General features: G+C 45.8%; 3 protein-coding genes across 25 annotated transcripts in view; 2 read left to right on the forward strand and 1 right to left on the reverse strand.

The window, feature by feature from the left end:
• RUBCN (rubicon autophagy regulator) overlaps positions 1-10,587 on the reverse strand; it is a 29,512-nt gene extending 18,925 nt beyond the window's left edge. For 6 of the 9 annotated variants that reach the window (XM_064721143.1, XM_064721139.1, XM_064721144.1 and 3 more), the window contains exons 1-2: positions 6,592-6,672; positions 412-565 (exon numbers count right to left, since the gene is read on the reverse strand). In XM_064721143.1, the coding sequence (XP_064577213.1) occupies positions 412-565; positions 6,592-6,629 (192 nt within the window). In that variant the 5' untranslated portion in view covers positions 6,630-6,672. Of the gene's footprint in view, positions 1-411; positions 566-5,990; positions 6,437-6,591; positions 6,673-10,490 lie in introns of those variants that run through there. The other 3 variants (XM_064721146.1, XM_064721140.1, XM_064721145.1) reach the window with 3 other exon arrangements.
• FYTTD1 (forty-two-three domain containing 1) lies at positions 10,585-24,677 on the forward strand. The gene is made up of 9 exons (XM_064721150.1): positions 10,585-10,736; positions 13,713-13,844; positions 16,772-16,917; positions 17,685-17,797; positions 18,746-18,842; positions 19,745-19,806; positions 20,654-20,728; positions 21,550-21,676; positions 22,725-24,677. The coding sequence occupies exons 1-9, from the start codon at positions 10,634-10,636 to the stop codon at positions 22,818-22,820; spliced, it is 951 nt and encodes a 316-aa protein (XP_064577220.1). The 5' UTR covers positions 10,585-10,633; the 3' UTR covers positions 22,821-24,677.
• A 1,049-nt stretch (positions 24,678-25,726) lies between these two features.
• The window catches only part of LRCH3 (leucine rich repeats and calponin homology domain containing 3), a 62,325-nt gene continuing 60,188 nt past the window's right edge, over positions 25,727-27,863 (forward strand). For all 15 annotated transcript variants that reach the window (XM_064721252.1, XM_064721264.1, XM_064721249.1 and 12 more), the window contains exon 1: positions 25,727-25,937. In XM_064721252.1, coding sequence (XP_064577322.1) covers positions 25,727-25,937 — 211 coding nt within the window. The remainder of the gene's footprint in view (positions 25,938-27,863) is intronic.

Raw genomic sequence — 27,863 nt, forward strand, 5'->3', positions numbered from 1 at the left:
CCAGCTCCTGTTACTGACACAGCTAAGCAGAAACAGGGAAGATGCAAGTTTCTCCTGCCAGCCCTCGCTGGGGACTTGTCCAAGTGCAGATGATATGGGGCTGACTCACTGCAAATGCAATTTAATCACTTGGCTGCAGCAGAAAGGAAGGAGAGAGGGGCTGGCCTCAGCACAGGGGGCACAAGTACTTAGAAAAACCATACTGGAAGTAGATGAGATAGAAAGCACTCTGATAGCCAAAGCATTTACCAGGCAAGCTCAGCCCCTGCTTGGATCACTTCCCAGCCTGTTACAAGCACTGTGCCCACTCTGCTATGAGCACAGAAGTGAGCTGCAGCACCTGCTTATGACAGCTCTGAAGCTGTGACAGACAGACAGACAGACAGTCGTGCTGGCAGGACAGAGCCATACCTTGTCATGGATGAGTCCATGGTAGAGGATGCTGTGCATGTCTCTGCAGAGCCGTTCCAAGCCACCATACTTGGACCAGACATTTGGGTTGCTGATGGAAACCAAACCTTCCACTGTGGTCTTCAAGTTGCCAAGGAGCTTCCAGTGCTCTTTCCTGCACAGGAACACAGCAAGATATATCAGAGCTACAGCAAGAGGAACTTCACAACAGGAACATGGTATTGCACTCTCTCAAAGGAAACTCTGCTCAGGCTGAAACCTTTGGTGATCCAGAAACCAGCAAAGGTGAGCTGAAGCACTTGGTGCATCCCTGTGGTGTCCCATACATGGTTTGTGGACAACAGGCCATATTGTAATGATTCTTCTGATGAGTGGTAGCCACCTCCAGGAGATACACAGAACAGACTGATGGCTCCTGCAACGCACCACATGCCCAGTCTGGGCCAAAAAATCCGGGGATTAACCTTCTAGCAGGCTCTTGCTCCAGTGACATGTTCTCCCTAAGAGAGCAGCAGCCCTTCAGGAGCACAGCAGCTGCATGGAAGGGTGTGAGGGCCACCACATTGAGGAGACCCTGTGCTTACAGAGCAGCACTCCTGAGCAATGCACATCACACTGAGAGCTCCAGTCCTGTCAGGATGCAGAGGTGCTCCTCTCCCAGGGAGGGGACACTTCATCTGCACCTCCAGCTGCACAGCTGCTCTCTGGGCCCTCACCTGCTGTAGGCACAACCTGCAAAAACATTATCACCTTATGGACAGAGATTAGCAAACTGCTGGTGAGCTCTGGAGTATGCACAACAGCTCATCAGTATCATCCTCCTTGGCTGCCCTGCATACAGCAAGAAATCACCATTATCTACCACAAAGCAGGAGCAATGGTGTGGACAGGTAACATCATTTGACTACAGAAAAGCAGCTTTGGGGAAGGAAGCTTTGGGTTCCCACTCAAGCTGCCTGACCATGTTGCCAGATGAACAGCAGCTGTCAAAAACACATATTCAAATCGGAGCCACTCTCTCAGAAGAACAGGAATGTTGCAAAGTACAGTCAGGAGTGTAAATAACAAAAAAAAAAGTCGCTGCATGGTTTGTAACAAAAGCACCCTAAATGACACCCTAGCATGAAAGTTCAAGTCTTTTCAGAAGTTAGTCCTTCCCACAGCCAAAACTGAAATGGATTTTCAAAACACAAGGGAAAAAAGAAGGAAAACAAATAAATAACATTATTTTAAACTGCTCTCATTTTCATCCCTTGGGGATCAAAGTGTGGGCCACATACTCCTGGTAATTAAAACAAAGCTTTTCTCACCAATATTCTTTTTGAGACTTGTTCACTATTGCCAAACTGATTAGTTGAACAAGCAGATTAATTAATCATTAACCATTGGCTCTACCTCAAGTTGCCCATTCACTTCACTTCCTCATGAGGGAAACATCACCACTCCCAGTGCCCACCTAAGCTTAAACCACACAGGAGCCAACCCATCCCAGCAGAAAAGCCTGTCACCCTGACAGCACCACAGCCCTAAACCAGACCTGCAGAACACGTGGCAGAATGTGTATGTTCATGTTTTACTTAAACTAACAGGCATGGGGCTTTATCTCAGAAGAGACTGAAGAAAAATGCACAGATGTAAATCACAGGCAGGTTCCTGAAGGAGATACAGCTTGGGAGGACACCAAAAATGATCCAGCTCTGCTGAATTTATGGGCTTTTCCCATCCCTGCCCTGAGCAGTGCAGATGTTCTCTGGCTGTGGATGCCCAGAGAGGAATCAGCAGTCCCTGGTCAAAGAGCACCTGCAGCCACTGAGCTCAGAGCACCAGCAGCTCCTCCCTAAGGTATTTCCAACACTCAGAGTTAGGAAATGCAAGTGAAAGCTCAGCCACGCCACTGATACTGCAGTCAGTGAGTCAGGGGAACTCCCTCCCATGTTATTTCAGGCTATAAAAAGCAGGTGGTGCACACAAGGATGTGAGGGTAGCACACACAGGGATGTGCCTTTCCAAATGGTTGGTCTCGTTAAAGGACTTGTGCATCTCAAGAGGTAGAAATCAGGATCCATGGCTCTTTTCTATCATGGGGAAACTACGGGAAAGCAATCCTTGAACAAAATAATCTCAGGATGTTAAAACATTGAACACAGAAGCACATACAGAATAAGCCACATAATTAAAGCACCTTTTCAGAGGTGATCTTGAATCCACCAAAAGTGAATTAAGTGCTGGTAGGACAGTAAGTATCCTATGGGACTTGTTGGCCCAAAGCAGTTCACAAGTTAGACATACAAGACCTTTCTGATACCCAAATCCCAGCTGTTTCTGGGCTGGAACACTGAAAAGCACACAGGGACACAAGGCTAAAGGCATGAGGACCCATATAGTTGGCTGCAGGTGGCAGGGAAACTTGGAGAGCACAGCTAATCACATTTCAGCTTTGGCTGGACTCTGGGGCAACCCTGAATTAGCAGCAGGGTTTCTCCCCTCCCACTGACAGAGCCTTGGTTTCAGATGCCAGGAGGGATGGAGAAAGCCCAAGTTCCCTTTTCTGCTGCTGTTCAGAGCATTACTAAGAATGAAATCTGCTTTTTGTCCTGAACGAGGAGGACTCTCCTTTGCTAGTACTATAGAAAGTCTGTCATGGGGTAAGGCCAACTCATATTACATCATGAGAACACCCCAATTTACAATAAGGGCAAAGTGAATAATACCCCAGAGCATCACAGAGCAAGCCCAGAGCTAGCCCTGCAAGAACCACACACGGTTCTGCTCTTCTGATCCAGCAGAGCTTGGTTCCCCCAGCCAGAAGGACCAAGGGTACCTGCAGGGGCCATGGAGCAGCAGAGAGATCTCAGCTGCATCCCTCTCCTCCCTTAAAGACAACCTCTGATCCTGCCTCCAATTTCAACCACCAGCTCCACAAACTCGGCACTGGGTCTCCTTTCTTTACCAAAACAAACTCCATCTTCAAGTACAGCAACATCAACCTGTCAGTGGGAACTGTTCCAAACATAACTGAACCTCTTGCACTGCAGTGATAAAACACAGAATACAGAATATAAATAAACACAGAATATTTTTTGCTAGCCTTGTAGCAAAAAATGGCTTAATGCTGCCACTGCTGACAACAGGAAATGCTGCTTGCTCTTCCAAGGCTTCCTCAGCCCCTCCATGCCAGCAAGGGTAGGAACTTCTCTTGGTCCAAGTCAACAAACGTGACTCACAGCAGAGGCAGGGAGCCATGCTGCTGACTTCTTAGCTTAAAATAAAACCAAACCTTGATTACTTTCCAAAACAGAATCACACAGGTAGCCAGTGGTCAAAACTGAAAAATAACAATGAAGCCCATCTTCCTTGCAACCATCATCTGCTGCGTATCTCCTGTGCTCTGCAGGAAGCACCCAGCAATGCCTGCTTGAATCCTGACCTCCACCTGGAAGACTCTCTTGATCCTTCTTAACACAACACTAAAGAGGTTGTGCTAGGAATGCTGAGGTTATGGAGGGACTTCTGACAAATCTCCAAGGACACTCATTCCCGTGCTGGCTGTCAGCTCCTCCTGTAGAAACCCGAGGCTCCACCAAGCTGCCCAGCGCAGAGCCTGCTCCGCCTCGCTGTCCCCGGATCTCCCAGACAACCAGCAGCCCCTTCCCTGGGCTCCCCCGCCCGCTCCTCGGGGCTCGGCACTGCTGGGAACAGGGATTAAAGGAAGGCAGGCTCCGTGCAATCCATCTGCAGCGGCGGGAGTGGCTGACAGGCAGAGGAAGCCAGGAGAGCTCTGCCAGCCCAGCAGGGATGGGCAGGAATAGCTGAGCGGGCTGCCTGGGAAAGGGACACGCAGGGGAACCTGCATCCGTGCTGAAAGCTGGCACTGATGGAAAATGGGGGCACAGCCACAAAAGGTGCCCCCAGCAAACACAGCCCACAGGAGCTGCTGGCTGATGCATTCCTGCTCTGCACTGGCAAAGGATGAGGGAAGAAAATAGGGATTCAAGGTGTTTTTTAACCTTTCCATGGCAGATAGCTCATCTGGCTAAGTCTCTCACAAGCAGATGACCACAACCTGTGGACAGGGTACTGTCCATTGGGCTTCAATCTGCACAGGACCTGCCTGTGATGAGCATGCAGGCAGCCAGAGGCAGTGACAGGCAGAGCAGATCCCCACAGCAGCCCACCCCCCTGAGAGCAGCTGCTCACCTCCCTCCCCTGCTCACAGCACAGGTTCCCTTCAGGAACCCTCTCCTCTAGCCCTGCTGTCCCTGAGGGTCTTGCTGGCACCACAGACAGAGGTGGCAGCTCCTTGCTAACCTGCCCAGCTGACCACTGGCCCATCTGCTCCCCCTGGACTGCTGTGTCCTCTGCACCACCCCAGAGCCTTGCTCTCTGCCCAGCAGGACAGCACCAACCCTCCTGCCCCCAAGGACAATGTCCTCCCTGGATATCAGCATTATAGCCCTGCCACTTGATGCATTTCAGACCTGCTCCTAGGAGGAAAAATCCAGCACAGGATCCTCATTGTCCTCTCCTGTGCTGGCTCAAGGATGGACTTCAGCAAAATAACTTTTGCTTCTGCAGTTTCTGTAATGCACAAGAAGATGGATCCAGTGATCTCCTATCGGTAACAGCCACAATCCAGTGTGAAATGGCACCTCACTGGCAATAAAAATGCTAACCACATCACACAAAGGGCAAGGCAGGGTAAGGCCCATGCTGGATCCTCCCCAAGGATCAGTGCCAGCCAGGAGAACAAGCAGGCTCCTGCCTGTGCCAGCACCAGCAGGGGATGATGCCCTCCTTGTCCCTGGGGGACTGCTGGGGGTGGCACCACCCCAGCCCTATTAGTCACACGATGGCAGAGTCTGGTAGTGCAGGACTTGTGCTTGCAAAGGCAAGAAAATGCACAAAGATGAGTCTGGAAAGACAAAGCAGTGAATGCAGTCAATTCCTTTTACCTTTTGGAACCTGCTGGGTTTGAAGCATTAGTAAAGAGGGAGAACAGCTCAAACTGTGCAGATCAGAAGGCACCCCAAACCTGTGCTATAGCTTTAAAAGCACCGATAGCATTTTCCCAGCTGATATGGCAAGCAGGAATAGAGTGACTGGCTGAGCCCCTCAGATAAGGAATGCTTCTCTCTCATATCAAGTTTCAGCTGCTCCTTCCAGCCCAGCCAACACCACCAATTTCCATCCAACATTCACCCTGTGCTTGTGAGTGCCAGGGAAAAACCAATGCACCTGTAAAAATGTGAAGTAAATAGGACTTGCCACCAAAACACCTCCAGGAAACAGCTTCTGCTGCTCATAAATGTTAACAAAAAAAACCAAGCCTGAAGCACATATGAGACCACACAGCCGAGGTCACCGTGCTCACCACCAGCCATGTGCAGGCACAGGGCCTCGCCTTCAGGAATAGAGGTAAATAAAGAAATGTCTGTTCAGCACCTAAAAGAGGGGATGCAGACAGGAAGGCCAGGAGACAGGATCCCTGCGCAGCGAGCTGCAGAGGCACCTGAAGGGTGGCAGCATGGCGTTAGGGCGGGGTGGTTTCACCCTTAAGCTCAAGGGTGTGAAGCAGAGACCTGGCAGATGCTGTGCTGGCCACGGCTGACGGGGGACACAGTGGGGACAGAGTACCGGTACTGAGGTGTCACATCCGCGGCCATCACCGCCCCTCCAGCGGCCAAGGCTCCTTCCCACGGCAGTGAGCAGAGATGTGCGGCCGCGGGTGGGTGACGGCTCTGACAGCCCGGCCCGCTGTGCGCTTCCTCCCACGAGGCACCGAGCCGGGGGCAGCGTCACGCTCTGCAAGCAACGATCCCACTCGCGAGAGGTTTATTCGCCCCCAGGTACCCCCACACACGCACGCAGGACGCGAGCTCTCCAGGAGCATCCCCCGCGCATCCATCCCTACTGCTGGCACTGCTGCCACCGCACATTCCGCGCCGTGTCCCACACACACACACACACAGACACACATACACACGGGAGTGCGGCACCCCCGCGCGTGCACACGCACAGCGCCGGGCCGCCCCCAGGCGCACCCACGCCGCCCGGCGCTGCCGCCGCGCCCCGCATCCGCGCCCCGTGTCCCGCCTCCCACGGGCGCCCCCGTGGGCCGGGCCCACGCGACACCCGCGCCCGCCCCTCCCGCCGCGCGTGTCCCGCCGCGCGCGGCCCCACCGGCTCTCCGCGTGCCCTGCGTGGGGCCCGATGTCCATCCCGGGCGCGCGCGGCCCCGCCGCCGCCACCGCGACACCGTCGCGCGGGAGGGGCGAGCGCCCGCCACGCCCCGCCGCGCCCACGGACTACAGCTCCCGGCGCGCACCGCGCCTCCGCGGCGCAGCCAGTGCCGCGGCGGACTACAGCTCCCAGCGTGCACCGCGGCGCTCGGGCGCCATGACGGGCGGTCCGCTGCAGCCTCTCCCCACCCTCGGAGCTTTCAGTGTCCCCCGAGTTCAAAGCGCTGGGAAAAAACACAATGATTGCTGAAATAACCCTCACCAAATCCTGCCTTGGACGTGATGAGGAAAATGCAATGGCAAGGGGAAAAAAAAACAAACAACGTGTCCCAGAGGGACAGCTCATCGCTGATGACATCTGCAGAGACAGAGGGCTCTGCCGCCCACTCTGAGGAGGATGTGAGAAATACAGCCCAGTAAGATGTGCTTTCCACCGAAATGCAGTGAAATGAGACTTCAAAAAGGAAAAAGTGATGCTGCTGTCTTTCGATTGAGAACAGTCAATGACAAATTAGCACCAGAGATAAAACCTAGATATGTCTCTGGAGTTGTCTGATGCCTCAGAAACCAAAGCCAGGCATTGTAAAATGGAAATTCCCTGTAACTGTTACTTGGAATTATAACTATATGCTGCCTACATGAAAAAGCACCCCTTGACATTTTCTATGTGGTTTATTTTACCAGTACAGTACTTCTGCAGTACATAGGGATACAGGGTTCTCTACTGCTGTTCTTGATAATAACAATAACGTATTTTTCAGAAGGTTCTTAATAATGAATCCGGGACTCCTCATGCATCATAATTGCATACAAGTGTGGAACAACAACTTGAGTCCAGTTGTCAGGCAGAAATTTCTCTCACAGAGCCCACTGCACTGATTGAAACCACTGCCTGGCATGTTAGGTCTCAGGGCATCAGACTGTGTTGACTCCCACAGTAAACATAGTGGAGGAAATCAAGTCATCCGGACTACTGTGATTGTTAGATGATCATGCCTGGTGAAATGGAGCATGCAGATAAAACTAACAGATCTAATTTAGTTCTTTGTAGCTCTCAGTGCCACGTGGAAGCTTTGTCATTTGGCTGGATGCTGACACACTCCTGAGATCCACACAGCAAACCAAGGGCTGATGTTGGCATGGTTGCCTTTGTGATCCCCAGCCATTCTGAACACAGAAAGAAAATACTCTTCAGGATGACAACTTGTGCCTGGTGCTCTGTTGTGCTGAGCAGCAGACAGCTGGCATCCTGTTTGTATAACAAACACAACTTGTGGATATGGTAAAATCTGGGTTTTGTCTGATTTCCACTTGTCACGAGGACAGGTAGCATCTGCCACCTTTGCAGTTCATGTGTGTGTTTGGGGTAAACAGAGCATTTGTTTATTGGTGTGACACAGTGCCCAGATGGAGCTGGACCCTACAGCCTCATGGGAATTTGACTTAATGCTTTTTCAAATTCATCTCTTAGCACCTCTATTTTTAGTAGTTTGTGCTAATCTAGCAATAGCATATTTGCTTCAGAAACATAGCCTGATTGTAAGAACCTCCTACTCATCATCAATCACTTGTCATCCACTCTCACCTGGGGGAAAATGCTATCAAAAGTTTTTAAATCTGTGGGTCCAAAACTCCGTGTCTGAACTTCTGCACCCCATGGAGAACGCAGAGAAGAAAACAGGGTGGAACTGTCAGCCTCCAGCCCTGTGGTCACGAATTTCTCCTGCCTGAAGGGAAAATCTCTCACCAGCTGGAGGTGTCCTGTGACAGTAACTGAGCCATTCTGTTCTAGACAATAGGAAGCAGCAAGAGGAACATTCAGAAACACATTTTTGGCCTTAATTAAAAAGAGATGGATAAAGAGTGTAAATGGAAAGAGCAAGGCCTGGTCAACAGTGTGCACCACAGGACACAGCTGAGGACAGAAAGCCTGAACTCACTGCTCTGATTCCTGCCTTTCACAGGTTACACTCCTGGAAAGATCTCACATCCTTAAGTCCTGCACAGTGTTTCAGTGCAGGTAGCTGCCAGCACAGCAGCACAGAGCTGTGACAGGGATTACAGGCACGGGAGCTCGTTGTGTGTCAGGTACTCGGGATATTGCCCTTGCCACAGAGTGTTTATTTTAGCAAATGCACAGATGGAATATGCGGGCAATGAAAGAAATGTGGGAGTGTTCCTGCTGCAAGGAGGTGTGTCCAAGGTCATGTATGGAAATAATTATCCCTACCCAAGGGCATCTGCAATACAGGCCCTGCAGTCTGGTATGGAGCTCCCCCTCTGGAGGCAAGCAGGCAGAGCCTAAAACAAGCTGTCCTTTGGGCATGCCACCTTTAGGACGACAGCCTCAGCACAGCTCCCACAGACAACTCAAGGAGGTGTGGACAGTAATGCCAGGTGACCATTGTGATCAGAGGAAATAGATGTGGGTTTTCTTTTCAGCATTTACTGCCTAGCTTCTGCAGGAAGTTTGTCCTCTGACATCACCCTGTCAGTCCATCTGCTCCTTCCTTTTCTGTCTCTGGAACTCAGTGACCAATTTCAACCAACCACGAGCAAGATGTAGAGATTCCAGAGAAAATTACTATCCCTTAATTGTAATAGAATGCCAAATGAAGGAGGTGCTGTTGTGCAAAAAAGCCCTTTTATATGTAACTTGTTTAGCCACTAGGCACATGTGTACTGCTGACCCACCAATACCACAGCTCCAAGGAATGCAAATGTACAGGGAGCAGGGAAAGGTTTTGCTAGATTCCTTGTTAAAAAAAACAATTTCTCTTCTGAATTTCTCAATCACATGATTCTGACCAAAAACTAGCAAAGATAACAACTCTGAAAAGAACCCAAAGAGAACAAACTATGGACACACTGTTCTGGGTTTAAGTAGTAATTTTAAGCTTCACATGGTATTTTGAAATAAGAACTTAGTTTGAACTCTGCTGTTTGACATTTGAAAACGTAATTGTGCTCAAAACCACCCAGCATTGGTTTTGTTTTTCACAGAACAGATTATTTCTCTCAACTGCATGGGGGGTCACAAGCAAAGGCATCTCATAGTCAACTTCTCAGCTGAACACCCTTCCCTGCCCTGCAACACAGAATGGTTGGATTGGAGGGGACATTTAGAGGTCATGTGCTCTGACATTTTCAAATCGATCAGGCTGCTCAGAGCCCCATCCAACCTGACCTTGAGTGTTCCAGAGGTAGGGCATCCACCACCTCCCCGGGCAATCTGGGCCACTGTTCTACCCCTCTCATTGTAAAAAAATTCTTCTTTATATCCAGTCTAAATCGACCTTCTTTTGGGTTAAAGCCATCACCCCTTGTCATATCGCAACAAACCCTGCAGAAAAATCTGTCCCCATCTTTCCTAGAGGGCCCTTCAAGTAATGAAAGCCTGTAATGAGATCTCCCCTAGCCTTCTCTTCTCCAGGCTGAAAACCCCTAAATCTTTCAGCCTGTCTTCGTAGAGAGGTGCTCCATGCATCCAGCCACCTCCGCGACCCCCTCAGCCCCCCGCAGGTCTGCAGCCCGCCCAGGACTCCGTGTCCTACTGCAGAACTGTCCTGTCCTCCATCCCCTTCACCCTGCCGGCAGCTCCGCTTCCCCCGCCACCCCCCAGGCCGGGCCGGTGTGCCACTCACTCCTCCCAAGGGCACTATCCCTGAAGACGCCGCTTCTGGAAGGCAGCACACAGCGGGACCCGCGCCCCCGCCATCGCCCCCCGCCATCGCCCCCCGCCATCGCCCCCCGCCATCGCCCCCCGCCATCGCCCCCCGCCATCGCCCCCCGCCATCGCCCCCCGCCATCGCCCCCCGCCATCGCCCCCCGGCGCTGTACCTGCTCCTCCCGGCCGCCAGGAGGCGCGCTGCCAGAGGGGCGCTGCGCCGCTCCCCGGCGCGGGCGGCTGTGCTCTGGGCTGGGCGAAGCTGCTGCGCATGCGCGGGCCCGGCTGAGGGCGGTCCGGTGTGAGGGAGGCGGCCATGAACGCGTTCGGGGCTGCGGCACCGCTCCCGGGCTCCTCGGCCGCGGCGGGGGCCCGGCACGGCGGCGGCGAGAGCGTGGAGAAGATCGACATGTCCCTGGGTGAGGAGCGGGGCCGGGGCGGCCGCTGTAGGCGACAGGGCGGGGGGCTCGGGCTGAACCAAGTACCGGGGACGGGCGGAACGAACCAACGGGGCTGTGCCGGGCACCGGCTCGGGCGGAACCAACGAAGGCGGGGGGTGGGGAGGGGAAAGGACGGGACCCTCCCACAGCGGGAGCGCAGGGGGAGCGAGGGTGGCGCCAGGGGCTGGGCACGACGGCGAGTCCCGGGCGTGCCACCGGGAGCAGCGGGGACCCGGGGGCGCGATCCTTGGCGGGGAAGAGCCGGGACCCCTTTGTGTCGCTTGGCGGTGTGAGCAGGCCGCAGAGTGGGGCACTGCCTGCTTTTGGCCCGGTGAGGCCCGCAGTACCCAGGCCTTAGGCTGGGCGGGCTCGGGGAGCGTCCCAGGGCCTCGCCGGGCGCTCGCCAGCACAGGGATGGGTGAGGTTTGGTGGTCTCTCAGCTGGCCTGGCCTTTTTATTCTTCTCAGGTTTGGAAATCAGCAGTGGCGAGTCTCCCGTGTAGCCTCTTAGCAGGATAAGACCGAGCATGACGTCACCTGTACCGCGTAGTTTGCTGTGACAATGTGCCCCGTTGTCCCCTGCCCTCCTATTGCAGGGTGTGTGTGTGTTAGGAACTTGCACAGACTCGTTACAGACCTGCAGAGCTGTGTCTCTCCAGCCGACAAACTGACACCCACACTGTAGATACTTGGTGAGGTATCTCAGAGGAGTTCTGTTCTGGTGCTGTGTACTGAGTCCCCTTAACACTCAGGGGTGGTTTGGTGTGTTCGTGGGCTGCATCTTCCAGTTTACTTTTATCAGGAAAAAAAGAAAATTTAATTGGTTTTCTACACTCCAATACTGCTCTACCAGAGCACGATAGATTGGTGCTATCAAGAGACTTCCTTCAAAAAGCAGATTCACAGTGTGAACTGAAATTATTAATGGTGGACTTGGGCTCTTTGTGGGCCACCGTAAAATAAGAGGAAATGTACAAGTTTTCCCTCTGTAAATAATTCAGTGGAGTTCTTTGGGCAGTGGAGATAACTTGTGAAATGATGTTTAGAGTTTGAATGTAGAGTAGTGCTACAGCATTCATAGAAAATTAAATCTGTTTCTACCCATTGCACACAATCTTTGTTTTCAGGGTTGCTAATAGAGTTGTTGATCCTGGCTTGTTGTATTTTCACATATTCTAATGTTTCCTGGCTGAGTTAACCTTTCAGGCAGTCATTGCTACCTGCCCTGGCCATGAACTAGAAGCAGACTGCAAAGGGTTGTTGCAGTGTCATGAGGATGTTGTTTAAAGTGGTGCTGTGAAGTGGGTGCTTCTTTGGCTGTGTGAGAACGTTGTCACCCCAGCTGCTGTCCCCAAGTGAAAGCTCTGTGTCAGGTATAGCCACAGAGAAGATGCAGTCCCACATCTAGTGTGATATCAAAGAAACCGACATGACCATAATCTAGGAAGTCTTAAGATTGAGATCATGATGTTGAGTAAATTCTCATATAGTGATAAAGATTAAACATGTTTTGGTTGTGGTTTGTGCAGCTGAGCTTCCAGTTTGATACTGCTCCCAGATAACTCTGCTGTTCTATCTGTAGTTGTGGTCTCTCATTTCATGCAAGGCAGGAGACTGCTTCAGTGTGGCTCCTCTAACAAATGCATTAAGTCCCAAATGTCCTTCATTTACCCAAATAAGAGAACAGCTGAATCTTAAGTCTAAGAAGTTGTAACCTTGTGTGCAGCAACTTGAAAAAATTTGATTCAAGATGAAGCAGATGAGCGGTGAAGCATGAATCCATGTTTGGCTTTGGTTTTCTTTGTGTATAAAAGGATAGTTTGGAATCCTTGTTTCAGGGCCACCCCATTTGGTCAAGAAGATTGTGTAGATCTCAATCCCTAAGTGACCTGTATCAGTATTCTTGTCCTGGTAGATTTTTGCAGCAAAGTGAATTATTTTTCTCTTAGCTTTTTTTTGACTGCATGCAAACCATTGGATAATAGTGTTGTGATTTTTGTTGTTTGTTTTCACACTGTTTTCTCTGTTCTGCCCCTTATGAGTCCATTTGAACTCAGCCACAAACACAGTAATCCCATTTCCATCTTTCCCTGACTGAAAAAAGACTGTCCAAGGAGTCTTGGGCAGGCTCCCTATTGAGACATGACATTTTTATCAGTTGTGCTCTCATGATAAAGATGCAGTAAACTCAGTTTGGCAGTTTCCTTTAAGGTGTTCTTGTAAACAAGCTGGCAGTCAGATAAAAGCTGCCACACCTCTTTCTTAACTCTTCTCTCCTGAGCTGGCTACCAGGTCAGTGAAGGAAATCAAGCTGGTGTAGCATAATTTGCACTGGACAGACCTGCTGTTTGATTTTCATCTGCTTGTTTCTTACACATATTTTTGAACTGATTATTAGCTTATCTGGGATTGTTTCCCTGGACAATAGGTAATTTTGGATTGTAGATTCCCGGGGAGAGATGTCTTGCTTGCCTTTTTCCCCATCATTTTGGTCCTGGTGAACATCTGAAGATAACTGATGGCTTGAGTTGTGTCTGTGTGATCTTTCTGAAGTACCTTAGGATGAAAGAACTAAGGCTGGAATTGACATTTTATCTGGTCTCTGCAAAGTCTGGGCATGAGATTGGAATTTCATTTTCTTTCACCATGTACAAAAACTAATGGAGTCACTCAAATTAAAATTTAATTCTGGGCTGAATGCCATGATCTTACATTGTGTCTCACATTTTCTGGATTTATGCAACTGCTTCCCTTCTGCTGGAGCATTGGATTATAAAGTAACTTCTGTAAGACATAACAGGGACTGGATGTTTAGAGTGCTGATGTTTCTGGAACCTTAACTTGTCTGTGCTGCCTTTGCAGGATTGACTGGTCTGTCTCCTGTGACTCCAGGCTCTTTGGGGGTTTTATTCAGTATTTTATACAGTATGTCAATTTTTCTTTTTTCTTTTTGTAGATGATATCATCAAGCTGAACAAGAAAGAAGAGAGAAAGCAATATTCTCCCAAAATAAAGAGAGGGCTTCAGCAGAATCGAGCTCAGCAGTTCAGTTCACAAGGCTCCAAGTGGGGAATGCAACAGCAGAAAGGTGTGTGTGCCAAACAGAACACAGGTTCTACATTATCTTTCTTGAGCTGAAAGATAGAATAATGAAATGTGTGGATTGACATGGTCATTTCACTTGTCTTTCAAATAATGTCTTTTGATTGTAATTCAGGGTTATTTTTAATGTATTTATACTTGGTTTTGTTTGTGATTAAGTGTGAGAAAGCAATTGACATGTTTGGCCACCAGGGAGCTTGGATGCTTGAAGGACTGTCTTTGACTCAAGGAAGAATTGGCTTGCTTTCTGATTCTTCAATTTAATTTTAAGTTTGGAAATTGTGATGATGCCCTCCCCCTTCTCAGAGATGGACAGAACAAGTGCTTATGCCAAAGCCTTTATACTGGGAGATGTGGAGACCTTGCCAGAGCTTTGTGCCAAAGAAAAACAAATTCATATTTGCTGGGTAGAATTCTCTTTACTGAGAATTATCTGTCACTATAGACTGTGATCCTGGCTCAGGGGTATTTAAATGGAGAGTGCACAGTGTGAGTTGGCTTTTCTTGTAAGAGCTTGAGATGCAAAGGAAGAGCTGTGTCAGCCTTCTTAAGCCAGTGTTCTTACAGTGGAATACAAAAAGGGGAAAAAGTCAGATAGGCAGGGAGTGAGGAGAGGAAAAGTGCACAATAACAGCTTTGCTGTAGGTTCCCCTGAGTAACTCACTTTTTTTTGATAAACAGGACAAGTTTGAAAATTATTTCTAGGCTTTAGCTCAGTACATGGAGAGCTCCTGCTTGAAGTGCAGACTGGTTTTGCTTGCAATTAGTTTTGAAAAGTATCTATTTAGTACAGGATGATCAAAATGTGGAAGAATACTGCCTGATAAGAAAGCTTACCACCATGAGCTAATTAGGTATTTAAGTTAATACATGCAATTTCTTGTTTAGTAGCATTCCTTTAAAACAATCACACTCACATTGATCCCTGTGTTATTTTTGTCTTGCCTAGTGTTTGTTGTAGCAGCAGCTCCTCCTTTGTGTCTTAGACACAAATGCCTTTGGGGATCAGTGGAATTTGTGTTACTCAGGGCTCAGAGGAGTTTTGGTTTCTATGCAGACCCACACAACTGTGTCACTTGTACATCTCTAATAAATTGGTGACAGGGCTGGAGAAAAATTTACATCTCAGCCCAGGTGTGAGGATATTTCTGTGGGTGAAGAGTAAGTGAATTTAAGTTGTAGATTATCAAACACGTAGGCTCTGTTTATAACTGCAGTTGTCAAGTGCAATTGTTTATCATCAAAAGACCACAAAAGAAACAAGTATTAGGATTTTGAATTTTAGGAGAAACTTGATCTGTATACTTGAAACTCTAAATACTACTGTCTTAGGCAGTTACTTTTCTCTTCTGGAACCTTACCAGCTTCTCTGCCTGTGTTCTAGGAAAAAAGCAAGCAATTTCTTTGCAGAATTGCCAGATTCATAACATCTTGAAACATTGTGAATAGTTTCAACTGCTCCCTCCTATACAGCTTGGCACATTTTCTCCCAGTGAAAACAAATCTCTTGTATTGTTTTTAAGCAGAAGGTGTCATTAAATAGTTCTTGTGAGCATTCTGGTTATTAGTAGCTTAGCAGTAGATTTATTGCTATTCTGATGCTATTGAAGTTACCCTGATAAGTAGCAAAGCCTCTGTGGACAACTGCAGAAACCACAAATGATCAACAGTGTTCAGTTCTTGTGGTTTTAGAAGTGGCTGCCAAACTTTCTGGAAAGAAGTGAGGAATTTGAGCTGGATTCTGTTCAGCTTTTGGGGTTAAAAGCAGAGAGATGAGCATTGTTCATTTAAATAAAAGTTGTCCTTGGTGATACACAGAATGCAACTGCACAAAGCCCTGTGCAGCCTGAGCTAACTGAGGTTTTCATTTATTTGAGCAGAGGTTGGTTTATAGAGCTTGTGAGGTCCCTTTCAGCCTAGGCAACCCTGCTTCTCAGCTTTTCTCTTGGAAAAGAAGAGCATTTGCCAACCAGCCACAAAATGTGTGTACACAGCAGTTTTCCATAGCAAATTGATCTGAGCTGGATTCTGACCAGTGGCTTACCTCATGTCATGGCTCCTGTCTTGTGAGAAAGCACAGATTTATTATCAATGCTGATAAGTCAGATATGTGTAAACTAAATGTGTCTGTTGCTGGAGAGCTGACTCCTCAGTCTGAAATTTGTTTTGCAGTCTGAGGTTCTAGAGGCAAGGGCACTTGAGAACAGAATTGGAGCATGGTCTGTATTCACAGCATGAAGCTAAATGACTCCAGACTGGGTTAATCAAACCCTGGTCACTGGAGGAACTACAGACCTCAGACTTGCAAGCCTTTTATATTCAAAAGCTGCTTTCAGCCCTCAGTTTGGCTGCACTGCCATGCAGACTTCTAATTGAAAACACTTCAAATGTGATATAATTCATGTGCTGTTTCATGTTCTTTCCTTCTAAGTCATGGCTTGGGAACCACTGATTTAAATAAATAATCTTTGAAGCTGTTTTGTTTTTTTTTTTTCCTTTTAAATTAGTAATTTGAAGTGTGCTGAATGGGTAGGAAGCTGAGGGACTCTGGTTTGGTTTTATATTGTTCAGTACTTGGTGAAGTTCCATTTGAGAGTATTTTGGTAGTTTTCTGTGCTAGAAGACTTTTAAGTTCTCCCTGCAGACATGTAAAATAAGAAATTTTCAGCAGAAATCAATGCAATGAACTACAGTAAAACTGTGCTCTGTGTGAGAAACTGATCATTGCTGTGCTGGGGCTTGGGCCAGACCTGATAAACAACTGAGTGACCAAATTGTCTTCAAGTGCAGTGGTGGCCTCTGCTCTAAGGCTTGAAGTGTGCAGCCAAACAACTTGTGCTGCCTGCAAGGCATCCTAAAGCATGAACCTTTTCCCTTCAGGAAGAATTGTTGAGCTTTCTGTGCTTGTTGCAGGTTATGGAAAGAATCGTTTGGGGCGCAGAAAGAAGATAGCGGGGAAGAAGCGTTCGTATGGAGTCATAACTGGCCTGGCAGCCAAGAAAGCTCTGGGTTCACACAAAGGAATCAGCCCTCTGAACAGACAGCCCCTGAGTGAAAAGGTAATTAATTCATCAGTGCAACCCTGGTGATTCATGACAGAACAGGTTAAAAAAATGAAACATGAGTGCTTCAGAAAAGTGCTACTGAAATATAAAATGGAGACAAATGGTACAAGCTTTTATCAAATTGGGAATGTGTTAGCTGAGTTCTTGTTTGTTTTGAGTGGCCTGGATAATGACTAGGTGTGAAAATAGTTTCTAACACCTAATTGGGTTGCAAGTCATGAGAGTTGAAGTACAGAAGTATATTCTGTGCATGTATGGAGTGAGTTACTTGTATTTTTAGAAGAAAAATTGGTTTTCTTACAGACCAATAATTCAGCCAACCTGCAGGTGCTAAACTTGTGCTGTTACAAAAATGCAAGTTTTTGCAGAATACTAAACTCCATCAGTAGGCTCCCTTCTGTGCACTGCTCCAGTGCATTGTTGCCTGCTTCATCTCATTCAGTATTGTAGAATTGGGATTGCCTTTGGATTTCTGACAAAGACTAATTTTAAGATGCGTGCAGCATGGATTTTTGTCAGTTTAGGGAGATATGGTAATGGAAAAATAACTGCTAAGGTATGTTGCTTTTTGTTTTCTCCTGAGTATGTGGAGAATATAGAATTCATGAAATTGTAGAAGGTGTTTTCAAACTATACTAGATTGTGAAAGGTAGGCAAAGCCAAGTGTATTCTAATCACATTTTGTAAATGGAAGCTGAAAGAAAAATGTTGGTGTGTGTGTATAGCATACATTATGCTGAATATATTTATTGTTTTTTAAGAATGCACAGCGGAATTACCCAGTCTTGAAAAGGAAAACAAACCTGCAGAGACAATCTGAAATGCAGAGAAAACAAGCTCCTGCCCTCAGGAGGGCTGCCCTGCTAAACAGGAGGTAAATTACCAAGCCTGCTTTCTGAACACTACTTGGCAGCTTCCCATGGTGAATCTTGTTTGACAGGACTGAGGCTAAGAGAAGACAGTAGGTACTGGGGTAGCAATATGGTCAAGACCAGTTTATGTGTGAAGTTCTACAAATCTGAAAGCCAAGAATGTGCCAAACATGGGCTGGATACAAAGCCAGATGTTTGTTATGATGTAGAGCACTCAGGAAGTGCCTCTGTGTGTGAGCCCCTGGTATTCTGCCTTCAGTTCAATCACAGGCAGCCTATATTTGTGCAGCCTGATCTTGTGGAAGGTGTCCCTGCCCATGACAGGGGGGTTGAATCAAGGGATTCTTCCTTCCAGCCCAAACCATTCTGTGTTCCATGATTCTGTTTGGAAATGGGTGCTGTGGATTTTGATAGCTCAGAAGTGTTAGCCATGGTTTAGTGAGCTTTCTAAATGCCTTTGTGGAAGCTGGTGCCATCTGCAGCTTCAGGAAGGCCATTGCATGTTTTATTTGTGATGGAATTACCATGTGTTATAAACTGCAATGGAAATGGTCTCCGTGATAAAAGGGTTCACTCTGTGACTGTATTGTGAAAACTGTAAACAAACTTTATTTTTTAAAGAAAATTTTAATTTTAATTTTTTTTTCTTCTTCAATGTTTAAAGTGCTGGAGGATGCTGAGCAAAGTGAAAAGCAGAGTTAGTGACCATATTGTCCTGTGATGTATGAACATTAGGCTTCTATGTACGAGCAGTGATTTCTCCATTCATGAGCAATATGTTCATTCATAGTGGTGAGGAGCTTATCCCAGCTGAAGCATTCAGCCTCAAAGAGGCAGCACTAAAGATGTCCTTATGGATGTTTTGGGCACTTTTTTGACTTCCATAGTAGTGTCTCTAAGGTGTTCCCTGTGGAGCCTTTTATAACTATATTTTTTAATAAATATTACAGGAATAACATGACATCTACGTTTGTCAGAATTGGAAACAAACTGAATCAACAGAAAGATACTCGTCAAGCAACTTTCCTGTTTAGAAGGGGCCTGAAGGTAAATACAAATTTTGAAAAGAACAAGGCAGCTGGGCTATAGATTCTAAGCTAACCTGTAACACTGATATTAATGAATCAACTTCAAATATCAGATCTGAGTAGTAGAAACTTCAGGTGCACTGGGAAATAGCCACAGGTTCTAGGCAAGTGCTCTCATTCTCTAGTTACTCTGATCTACTGAGTCTTGCTTCACATTGCAGTGTAATTGAGCAATTCTGAGGGGCATGGAACTTGTCAGTGTCTGAGGGTAGTTGCAAGGTATTAATTTTTCCTTTTAAAAGTTAATGTTAGAAAGATCTGTCCATCTTTTAAAAGGTGTCTTCGGGTGAATAATAAAGCAGAAACACATTTTAGAATCTGATTATGGTTTGGTTTGCTTTTTTAGTTATTTTGGGGTTATTTATTTCATTTATTTTAGTTACTTAAGGATTTTTTAGTTATTTTTAGTCAGATGGAGAGATTAGAGAGTGCACTTAAGTGGTGGGTTTGGTTTTTATTTGTGCCTTCATTCTACATCTGCCATTGTTGTGACTGTAAGTAGCTGTTTTCTTACTTCCAGATGGTTTGCAAAATTACAGACAAGATCAGGAACTAGACAGACTTCTTGCTAATGTAGTAACATTTTGATCTATCTTAGGCTGACATAGTCCTCCAAAATGTTGCCATTGCTCTATGGGCAGTTTTGTTTAAATCATTTTGTGTTCTTAAAGTAATTTCTTTTCAAGGTCTTATGAAATTAATAGGACTCTTATCTTTGAAGTCCCTCTGAAAGTACAACCCTGTTTGTGCAGCGTGTACTAACAGCTTTAAACTTCTCTTTTTGAACTTCTCTATTTCCAGCTGCTACAATAGGAATTGAAACAATATTCAAATCTGGTGTCTGTACTGATGTGTTTTCAGGTGCAGGCCCAAGTGCAGTCAACAGATGATCTTGATAATCAGACAGTAAAGAGAACTCGTCAGTAAGTATCTAATTTGGAAATCTCCAGCTTTGTAGCACATAAGATTCTCATTTTAGCTCAGACTTCCTGGATATGATAATAGAAGGGGGGTGGATTTTTTTCCCCTTTAGGCACATCAACTAGAGTGACAGTGATCCTCCCCCTATTCTCAGTTATTTCCTAAATTATCTTTTAATTTAACCAGGAGGAGTTGGTTTGCATAAGACATTTGCAGGAATGAGGGGGAGCATGGTAAGAGGATCAGGCTAATCTCTAGTACTCATGAATACTGCATAGACTAGAAGAAAAATTCAAATGTCAATGTTATGCTGAGCTCTTGTTGTAATTTTCCTTTTATTTAATATGCATATCAGCCTGTGAAGCAGTTTAGAAATGAAAAAGGCAGAGCCCAATGAGGCCACTTGGCTCTTCCCCCATATACTGTTCCCATTCTATTCTGTGCTTGCTGGGCTCTTTGCAGGGTGTTTCTTGGGAACACAAAAGGCTGAGGAAAGCAGCAGGTGCCACAGAGTGGAGTCTGTCACCTCTTGAATTTGCTGTGTGGGCCATTTTGGCCCCATCTGTGGCAAAGAAACAGAATATTTTACAAAAGTAAACTCTTGGGTCAGGGCTGTAGTTCTGGTGTACCTCAACAGCCTGTGATTTAGTGTTCTCCTGAATAGGTGTAGGCAATGTAAAAGGTACAAGAAACAATAGCCAAGTGTCAGTAGCATATGATCTTTGTACTGGCCAACATTCTGAAATCTTGCACATTCTTGCTGGCCAATATTTTGAACATACCTTTAAAGATACCCTGACTGAAATCCCTGCACAATTTTTGTAAGTGATTTTTGTGTTTTCAAACTAGATGGCGAACTTCTACCACAAGTGGAGGGATCCTGACTGTGTCTATTGACAACCCAGGAGCAATCATAAGCCCAGTGTGAGTTTTCAATTAAGTTGTGAAATGTTCTGAACATAAATGAAATTGCTGCTTTGAACCATTTAGTGCATTCCTTGCAGGTATTGTTTCAGGTGACCTCAAAGTCATAGCTTCTTGTGAAGGCTTTTAAGTCTGGCCCCTTCTGAATGTTTCTGAGCAGTGTTGGAATAATATCACAGCTGGATTTCACATGTCAGCTCCCAATAGGAGCTTGATGTGGTCTATAGAGTGGAAGAGTGGTGGGCTGGTAGATTTTCACTTTGTCTGTCCCTTCCAAATCAGGCCATGTCACAGCTGCTTTCCACCTCTGAGTGGAAATGAATGAGCACCTCCTTGATGAGTAATGGTTACAATTACTCCCCAACTCATAAAAATACTGCTGGACTGGTGCTTAAAGAGATCATTGCTGTATTTGTGTTTGGGAAGCTGATGGTACTGTTGCTTATAGGTGGTATATTTTAAAATGTCTTGATTAGCATTTCCTTGGTACCTTGGTAGTCTTCTTCTATCAGTAAGGAAAACTATACCAATTTTTATTTTTTGTATTTATAGGATTAATTAACCACAAATTACACATTTGTCAGTAGAATTGCAGATAAAAAATAAGATGGTTTCCTGCTGGGATTCTTTGTGTCTGATAACGATAACAAATGGTCCCTTTTCTAGTTCTGCCTGACTTACCTTCTTGAATTTGTGCCCTCCAGCTTTTTAGCCAGCCTGGTCAAATGGTTTAATGAAAAATTCATACCTCTATGAGCATTACAGCTTTCTTGCATAAAACACATGTTCATCATGTCCTTTGTAACGTTCTTCTTTCACAGGTCCCAGAAATTACGATTAACTCGTAGTCCTGTGCCATCATTTCTGATGAAGAGGGACCAATCTGAAGAGAAGAAGATTCCAAAGGGAGTTCCATTGCAGTTTGATATAAATAGTGTCGGAAAACAGGTAAATGCAATTTTCCTCTCACAACTGTGAAAGTAGTTTCAAGACCAGTAAAAGCCAGTGAGGCACTTTGCTCCTAGACTGCCAAGTGACAGAAAGAGAGAACTGGTGACTACTTCTTGTTTCCACTTCCAGGCTTTCCGCTAACTCGCTGTGTAACTTCAAGCAAGTAGTTAAACTCACTGTTCCTGTTCTTCTAGTTCATGCCCTGCATGCCCACATGATTTAAATGGGATTTAAAATGTTGAAGATTTCTAAAAGGTTTTCCTGCTCTGCTTGCATCAGCAACTGTGAATAATTCAGGGATGAGCTGCTTTCAGCTGTGTGACCTGCCTGGAATCCTGGCAGCCAAATTTGTAAGGCAACTTTTGCTGTCCATCTAGCTGTCCAAAAACTAAATGTGAGCATTTAAGGGCTTGAAAGATGAGCAATTTTTCACAAGTTTCATGAAGACAGGTGATTTGGTGGAACAGTCCTAATGCTGTCATGGATGGGATTCTTACAGGATGACAAAGTTAGACACTGTTCTTTTAATCAGCTCCTTAGTGCCAGCTGTAGAAATCTGCATGGAGTCAGGGCATCAATTTGCATTTGTTCCATCCAGGAATAAGAACTAGGTCAGAAAGTCTACTAATGTAGTGTAAAATTAATGAAACTTCTGGATTAGACTCCAGCTTGCTGCCTTAGCTGAGTGAACTGGAAAGCAGCCTGCATTAAAATGGTGAAAATGTTGCATTTGTTGAAATTGCAGAGAATCTATGTGAGGAAATGTGTACTGGAGGTTCCATTTTTCAGTCTGTTTGTCCTCAGTATAACTTAGAATATTTTGAGTAGGCTTTGAGTATTGACATTACATACCATGTGTTCTTAATGAATTCTGAAAATGCAAGTTCTGGATCTGTAGTCCAGTCTGATTTTTAAATGGTGTGGGAAGTGACAAAAAATCCAAGTGAGGCAACTAAGGAGTCAAGTGATGATACAGACTGAAGAAAAAACTGTTCTGTAACCTAACACCTTTAAAGTTTTGGTTAAAAATTGCTTTATTTTTCAGACAGGGATGACGTTGAACGAGCGATTTGGGATCCTGAAGGAGCAGAGGACAGCGCTGTCTCAGAACAAAGGAAGCCGTTTTGTAACAGTGGGCTAACCTGGCAGATGGACTTGGGCACTGAGCCCACCTACCTAAGCCCCTGAAATAGAAGTGGGCAGAAGAATACAGCATATGTCACTAGAATTCTCCAGACATCTTGCTAAGATGGTGGCAGAGCTATCTCTCTTTATTACTTTTACTTGGAATGGTAAAAGACTTTAATGCCCTGAGGGAGAAAAGTGGAAAGAAACTGATCCGACGTAGTGGCACCATCACCTGGTTGGAAAAGATTCTGTTGCCCAGCTGAGTTCTTTGACCCCTCTGTTATGGTAAAGATTGTTTAAGTGTTTAATTACAAACCCCATTTTAGGGTTTTTTAGGGACTGCCTTTGAGCTCTCTTTCAGAGACCAGTTTAGCACAGAGCCTCAGTCCGTGGATACTTTGGTAGCGATGTAGCGGCATTTTTCATGGGAGCATTGGTTCTGTACTTCTTTGTGCTTTTAAAGTTCCATTTTTTTCCTTTCTTGAAAACTGTTTTGCATCCTCACATTCACAAATAAAGCTGTTAGCTGAGACCCAAAATTTGTAACTGGGATGGAGACTATTCTACTCTTATCCTTAAAAGTGGTCCAGATCATATACATGTTGGATTACTGCAGAGGCAGTGTGAGAGTCCTTTGTATTCCAAATAGCTCAACTTCATCATTCTCCTCTGTAAATGGACTTTATCCATCTCCTTTTCTTCTTAAACTTCTGATTTTTATTTCTTTTTGAAATGTTTTTCACAAACTAAATGCAATAACTTCATGTTTTTGAATAATTTGATAGGAAAAAATACAGCCTTCCTTCACAAGGAAGTCAGCAGTATGGTAGAGTTTCTTGCCCTCCCAGATACAGGATTCTCATCCTGCATATTTTGCCCCAGAGGGTTTTCTCTAACTTAAAAATAGCTGGAGGCAAGCAATCTTGTGGCACTTGTTTGTTTATACCAAAGAGAGGTAAGATGTGAAGCTGATCTAAAGTGGTCAGACATCTGGAAATTGTCTGAAACTGAGGAACGTTCCTGGAGGAAAGCCCTCACTTTGCCAGCATGTGTAAGGCATTAGGCAGGAACATGTAGCCACCTGCTTTAAGCATAGCTCTGTGCATCAGAATCTGCAGGATAGTAACAAGTGGGGCATCCTCAATCTGTATTTATATAATCCCTAAAACTGAGGCACCTCTTCAGAATTGCTTCCAGACCAGGCATTGATGATCTTGGCACTGCTTTTTGGTGAGGAGGGTTAGGTACAGTCAGGTACAAGAGGGGCTGGCTTGCTGCATCCAGGAATGTTTTTGGTGTTTGAAGCAGGTTTAACTCCTTTTCACATTCTTGAAGAATTTATATTTGACAGAGTTGGTTTCCTTGCATTTTTATCTCAAATTCCAAGTTAACTAGCATATACTGGCAACTTCAACCTTGAAGAGAACTTGACAGCAGAAGGGCTTTTTTTTTTGGTATCGTTTTGAAGTCAGAATGCACTCTGATGCTAAATAGGACTTAAACCCTTGTTTTTAATGTTGAAAAATATACCTTAGCAGAGGCAAACTAAATGTAATGGTGTTAAGGTTTCTTTCTCAACTACTAGTAAGATTTTTTTTTAATAAATGTCCCACTGTTAGAATTTGACTAGGTAAAGAGTAGTCAGTCATCCTGTTTCAGTGTATATGTTTTTCATGTGCCAGGATGCAACAAAAAAATTCTTTTGCATCAGCCTAGATGCAAAACATTGATGCAGTGCATCAAAAGTGCTAGTTTGTATTTAATGAGAAGATGCTTTACACTGTACCTTTTGGTATTTTTTGGAGAAGTTATTACATTTGATCTATTCTGAAGCTGTTAATTTTTTTTTTTAATAAAAAGTTACAGGTTTTATATTGTCTTGTTCCTGTTATAACCACCTGGGCAATATACTGGTTATATGAATTTTCTGATAGCTTGCAAGGGGTTCTTATTAATCAAATTATTATTAAATATTCTGAAGAAAACAGCAGAAAGCAACCTAACTTAAAAGAGTGTTCACACTCCTTGCCCACCTTAATACTCTGACAAGGGAGCACTTACTGGAGTGGCACTGTGGAGACTCACTTCCATTTGAATGTGTCAGCTACTAATTAATGTTTCAGTAGCACTTCCTAACTCAGTGATTTGCTGTGGTGAGTGCCAGGTGTGTCAGCGATTGCTGCTGTGACACGTCCGATAGCGAGAATCGCTGTCATCAACACCTTGTGCTGCAGAACTGCCCGAGCCCTCCCCGGCCGTGTGCGAGTGCTGTGCCAGCAGGAGGCACAAAGCGCTGGAAATGCTGCTGGCAGCTGTCAGTGCAGGACGAAATTCTGCCTGCAAATAAATCTGGTACGGTGTTAAATATTGTGGTTGTCTTGCTACTTGATTATTGACAGTCGTTGTTCTTCATTATCAGCTCGCGTGTGTTGGCTGCAGCATCAGGTGGGTTCAGTGGAAGCAGCAGGGGAAAATGGCATTTATTAAGATGTAGCAAAGGGTGTGGTCTTTTAATGAAATCAATCCTTAAGTTAAAAAACGTGAAGCAGTTTTGCACTTCCCATTTGGCGGAGATTTGTGCGCTCTGCCCTTGTTTTGCTGCTGGCACGGGCCCGACACCCAGCAGCTGTGTGCGATGCTCACCCAGAAACCATCCTGTCACATCCCACATTGGCGGGAAAGCTATAATTTTTAACAGTTCTAGCAGGTGTCCAGGCGTGTCCGGGACATCGATCCCCTTGCACGCCGGCTGAGCCGAGGCGGGCGGGAAGACGCGGCCCCGAGGAGCGGCTGGCCCGGCTGGGCTCGGCTCGGACGGACGCGGTGCCCGCGCGGTGTCGGAGCCGCCGGGCGGCGGCCGCGCATGCGCCCCTGCCGCGCGCTCTGGCATGCGCTGTCCGGCCGGGCTGTGGCGGGGAAATGGCGGCGCCGGAGGGCGGCTCTGCCGCGATGCCCGCGGCTTGTCCCGCTCCGCCCGGTCCCTCGGCTCCCGGCTCCTGGAGCCGCTCCTTGGACCGAGCCCTGGAAGAAGCGGCGATCAGCGGGACCCTCAGTTTGAGCGGCAGGAAGCTCCGGGACTATCCGCGGGCCAGCGCCGCCAACCACGATCTCAGCGACACCACCCAGGCTGGTGAGGGACAGGGCGTGAGGGGGGAATGGGAGCGGGGGCTCTCGGGGGCTCTGGGCGTCCTGGCTGCCCTACCAGCCCCTCGCTCGGGCCTGAGTCTGAGGTGACCAATTTGCTGTCTATTCGTTAAATTGAAGCTGGTTTCGCCTCCTCACTTCGCTCTCCGCCCTTCCTCTCCTCGGCACTCGAGGCAGGATGGAGGAGCTCTGGCAGGGTTCTTCCTTTGCCCGTCTGATTAGATCTCTCTCATTGTAGGGGTTTTTTTCCTTTATCATCTCTGCTGTAAAATGTTCCCTTTATGGGGAAGTGTTTTAAAGAGCGTTGTGAGGTTTTTCTCAGCTTTGCTGCTTGCTGCTGTGATTTTAGCTAGTCTTGTTCTTGCTCTGATAGGTCTCTGTGTGAATGTGTGTATATACACATTTGTGTGCCCCCTCACAATCTCTCATCTTGTCCTGCTGACACGGGAAACCAGCTTCCCAAGAAGGGCTGTCAGGTGTGTGTATGCTAAAGAAACTGTTTTTTATAAACTCTATAAGCTCTTATGCTTCTATTATTGTAATTTCAAACAGCCATAAGAAGATATAAAAGATACCATGAATATAATCACAGCCTTTGCTTTTTTTCTCCTGTATAGCATGGACTTAAGGATATTAAATATTGGTAATTACTTTACAAGGTACAGTAAGCATTAGGGCTTTTGTTCTCTCTATTCCTTAAATGTATTCATAAGAATAGACTAAAAAACTATGCTTTGACTGTAAGTACCTTGATCACAAGTGAAAACACATCTGTGTTTGCATATTACTGTACGAGCTAGAGAGCTGAGAGTTGGGAAATGAGAGTTTGTGCAGATGTAGAAATCTTCTTAATACATGATGTAGATTAGATTTAGTTTATTTTGATTGTGTTTGTATAAGTGAAGTCAAAGTAACTTTAAAAGGTGTCAGCATGCCATCTATTTGAAGCTTTGAAATGTAGACTTTTTTGTATTGTTGTAGCTGGAAAGCTTAGAAATAAGCTTCCAACTCACTTTTTTCAAGTTATCGTGTTTGTAAGTGCTGGTTACACTGTTGGTAAGTGATTCAAAATGGAACCTTCTTTAAAATTCTCTTGACTTCATACTCTGTCCTGTCACATGCTACTTATGCAAAAATCTGTCACTAACAAAAGAAACACTCATGAAAACTCAAGCAAACCTTGAGACAGCACTGGTTTGCTTGTCTTGAACACAGCTATACATAGAAAACACTTCTTGTTGGGATATAAATTTTTGAGGTGTTTTTTGTTTCTTTTGTACAAGTGCAGTTGCACAATGCATGTGTAGTGGACTAATCTGTAAGCCAACACAGCACACACATTTGTGAGGGGCTTGGGCTTTTTGTTTATAACAGTATTCATTTACTGTACTCTTAAACAATTTGTGGGAATTCTTGTTCCCACCAAGGTTCCCATCTATTGTGAAGAATATTTGCATTGTAGTTGTTCAAGAAGCATTAAATGCTAATAAGCAGCAGTGCATGCCATACACTTTTGTGCATTTATCATCACAATGAACCTCAGAAAAAAGCTAGAACTGTTCTTAAGTTGTAAAAAGCAAAGCTTATTGAGTGTGTATGGGGACACACATTATGTTTAAATTCTCTGTTTTGAAGGCTGCTATGAATAACTTCTTCTTGTGTCTTTTTTTTAGCGTGGTCTGTTGACTTTTTCCTTTTTTGTTTGGAATAATGCTGGGCAGAGATTTGTTCATGGGAGGCTTAAAATTCTTTTGTATGGGACTAGCCACAAATAACATGATACAATGTATTTGTGTGTTAGGGGTTATAAACACCTAGAGTAAACACTTTAAACAACACCCCACACTGTAGACTCCCAAGAGCCTTCCTGCATGCTGTGCCACAGGCTCCAAGCACATGAGGTGCTGCGTGT

This window comes from Zonotrichia leucophrys, chromosome 9 (genome assembly GCF_028769735.1).
Source record: "Zonotrichia leucophrys gambelii isolate GWCS_2022_RI chromosome 9, RI_Zleu_2.0, whole genome shotgun sequence".
Lineage (NCBI taxonomy): Eukaryota > Metazoa > Chordata > Aves > Passeriformes > Passerellidae > Zonotrichia > Zonotrichia leucophrys.

Coding starts and splice junctions, on each gene's coding strand:
- FYTTD1 (XM_064721150.1), top strand. CDS start 10,634: ATGAACGCGTTCGGGGCTGCGGCACCGCTCCCGGGCTCCTCGGCCGCG. Junction 20,729..21,549: donor GGAGCAATCATAAGCCCAGT/GTGAGTTTTCAA, acceptor CTTCTTTCACAG/GTCCCAGAAATTACGATTAA. Junction 21,677..22,724: donor TAAATAGTGTCGGAAAACAG/GTAAATGCAATT, acceptor TTTATTTTTCAG/ACAGGGATGACGTTGAACGA.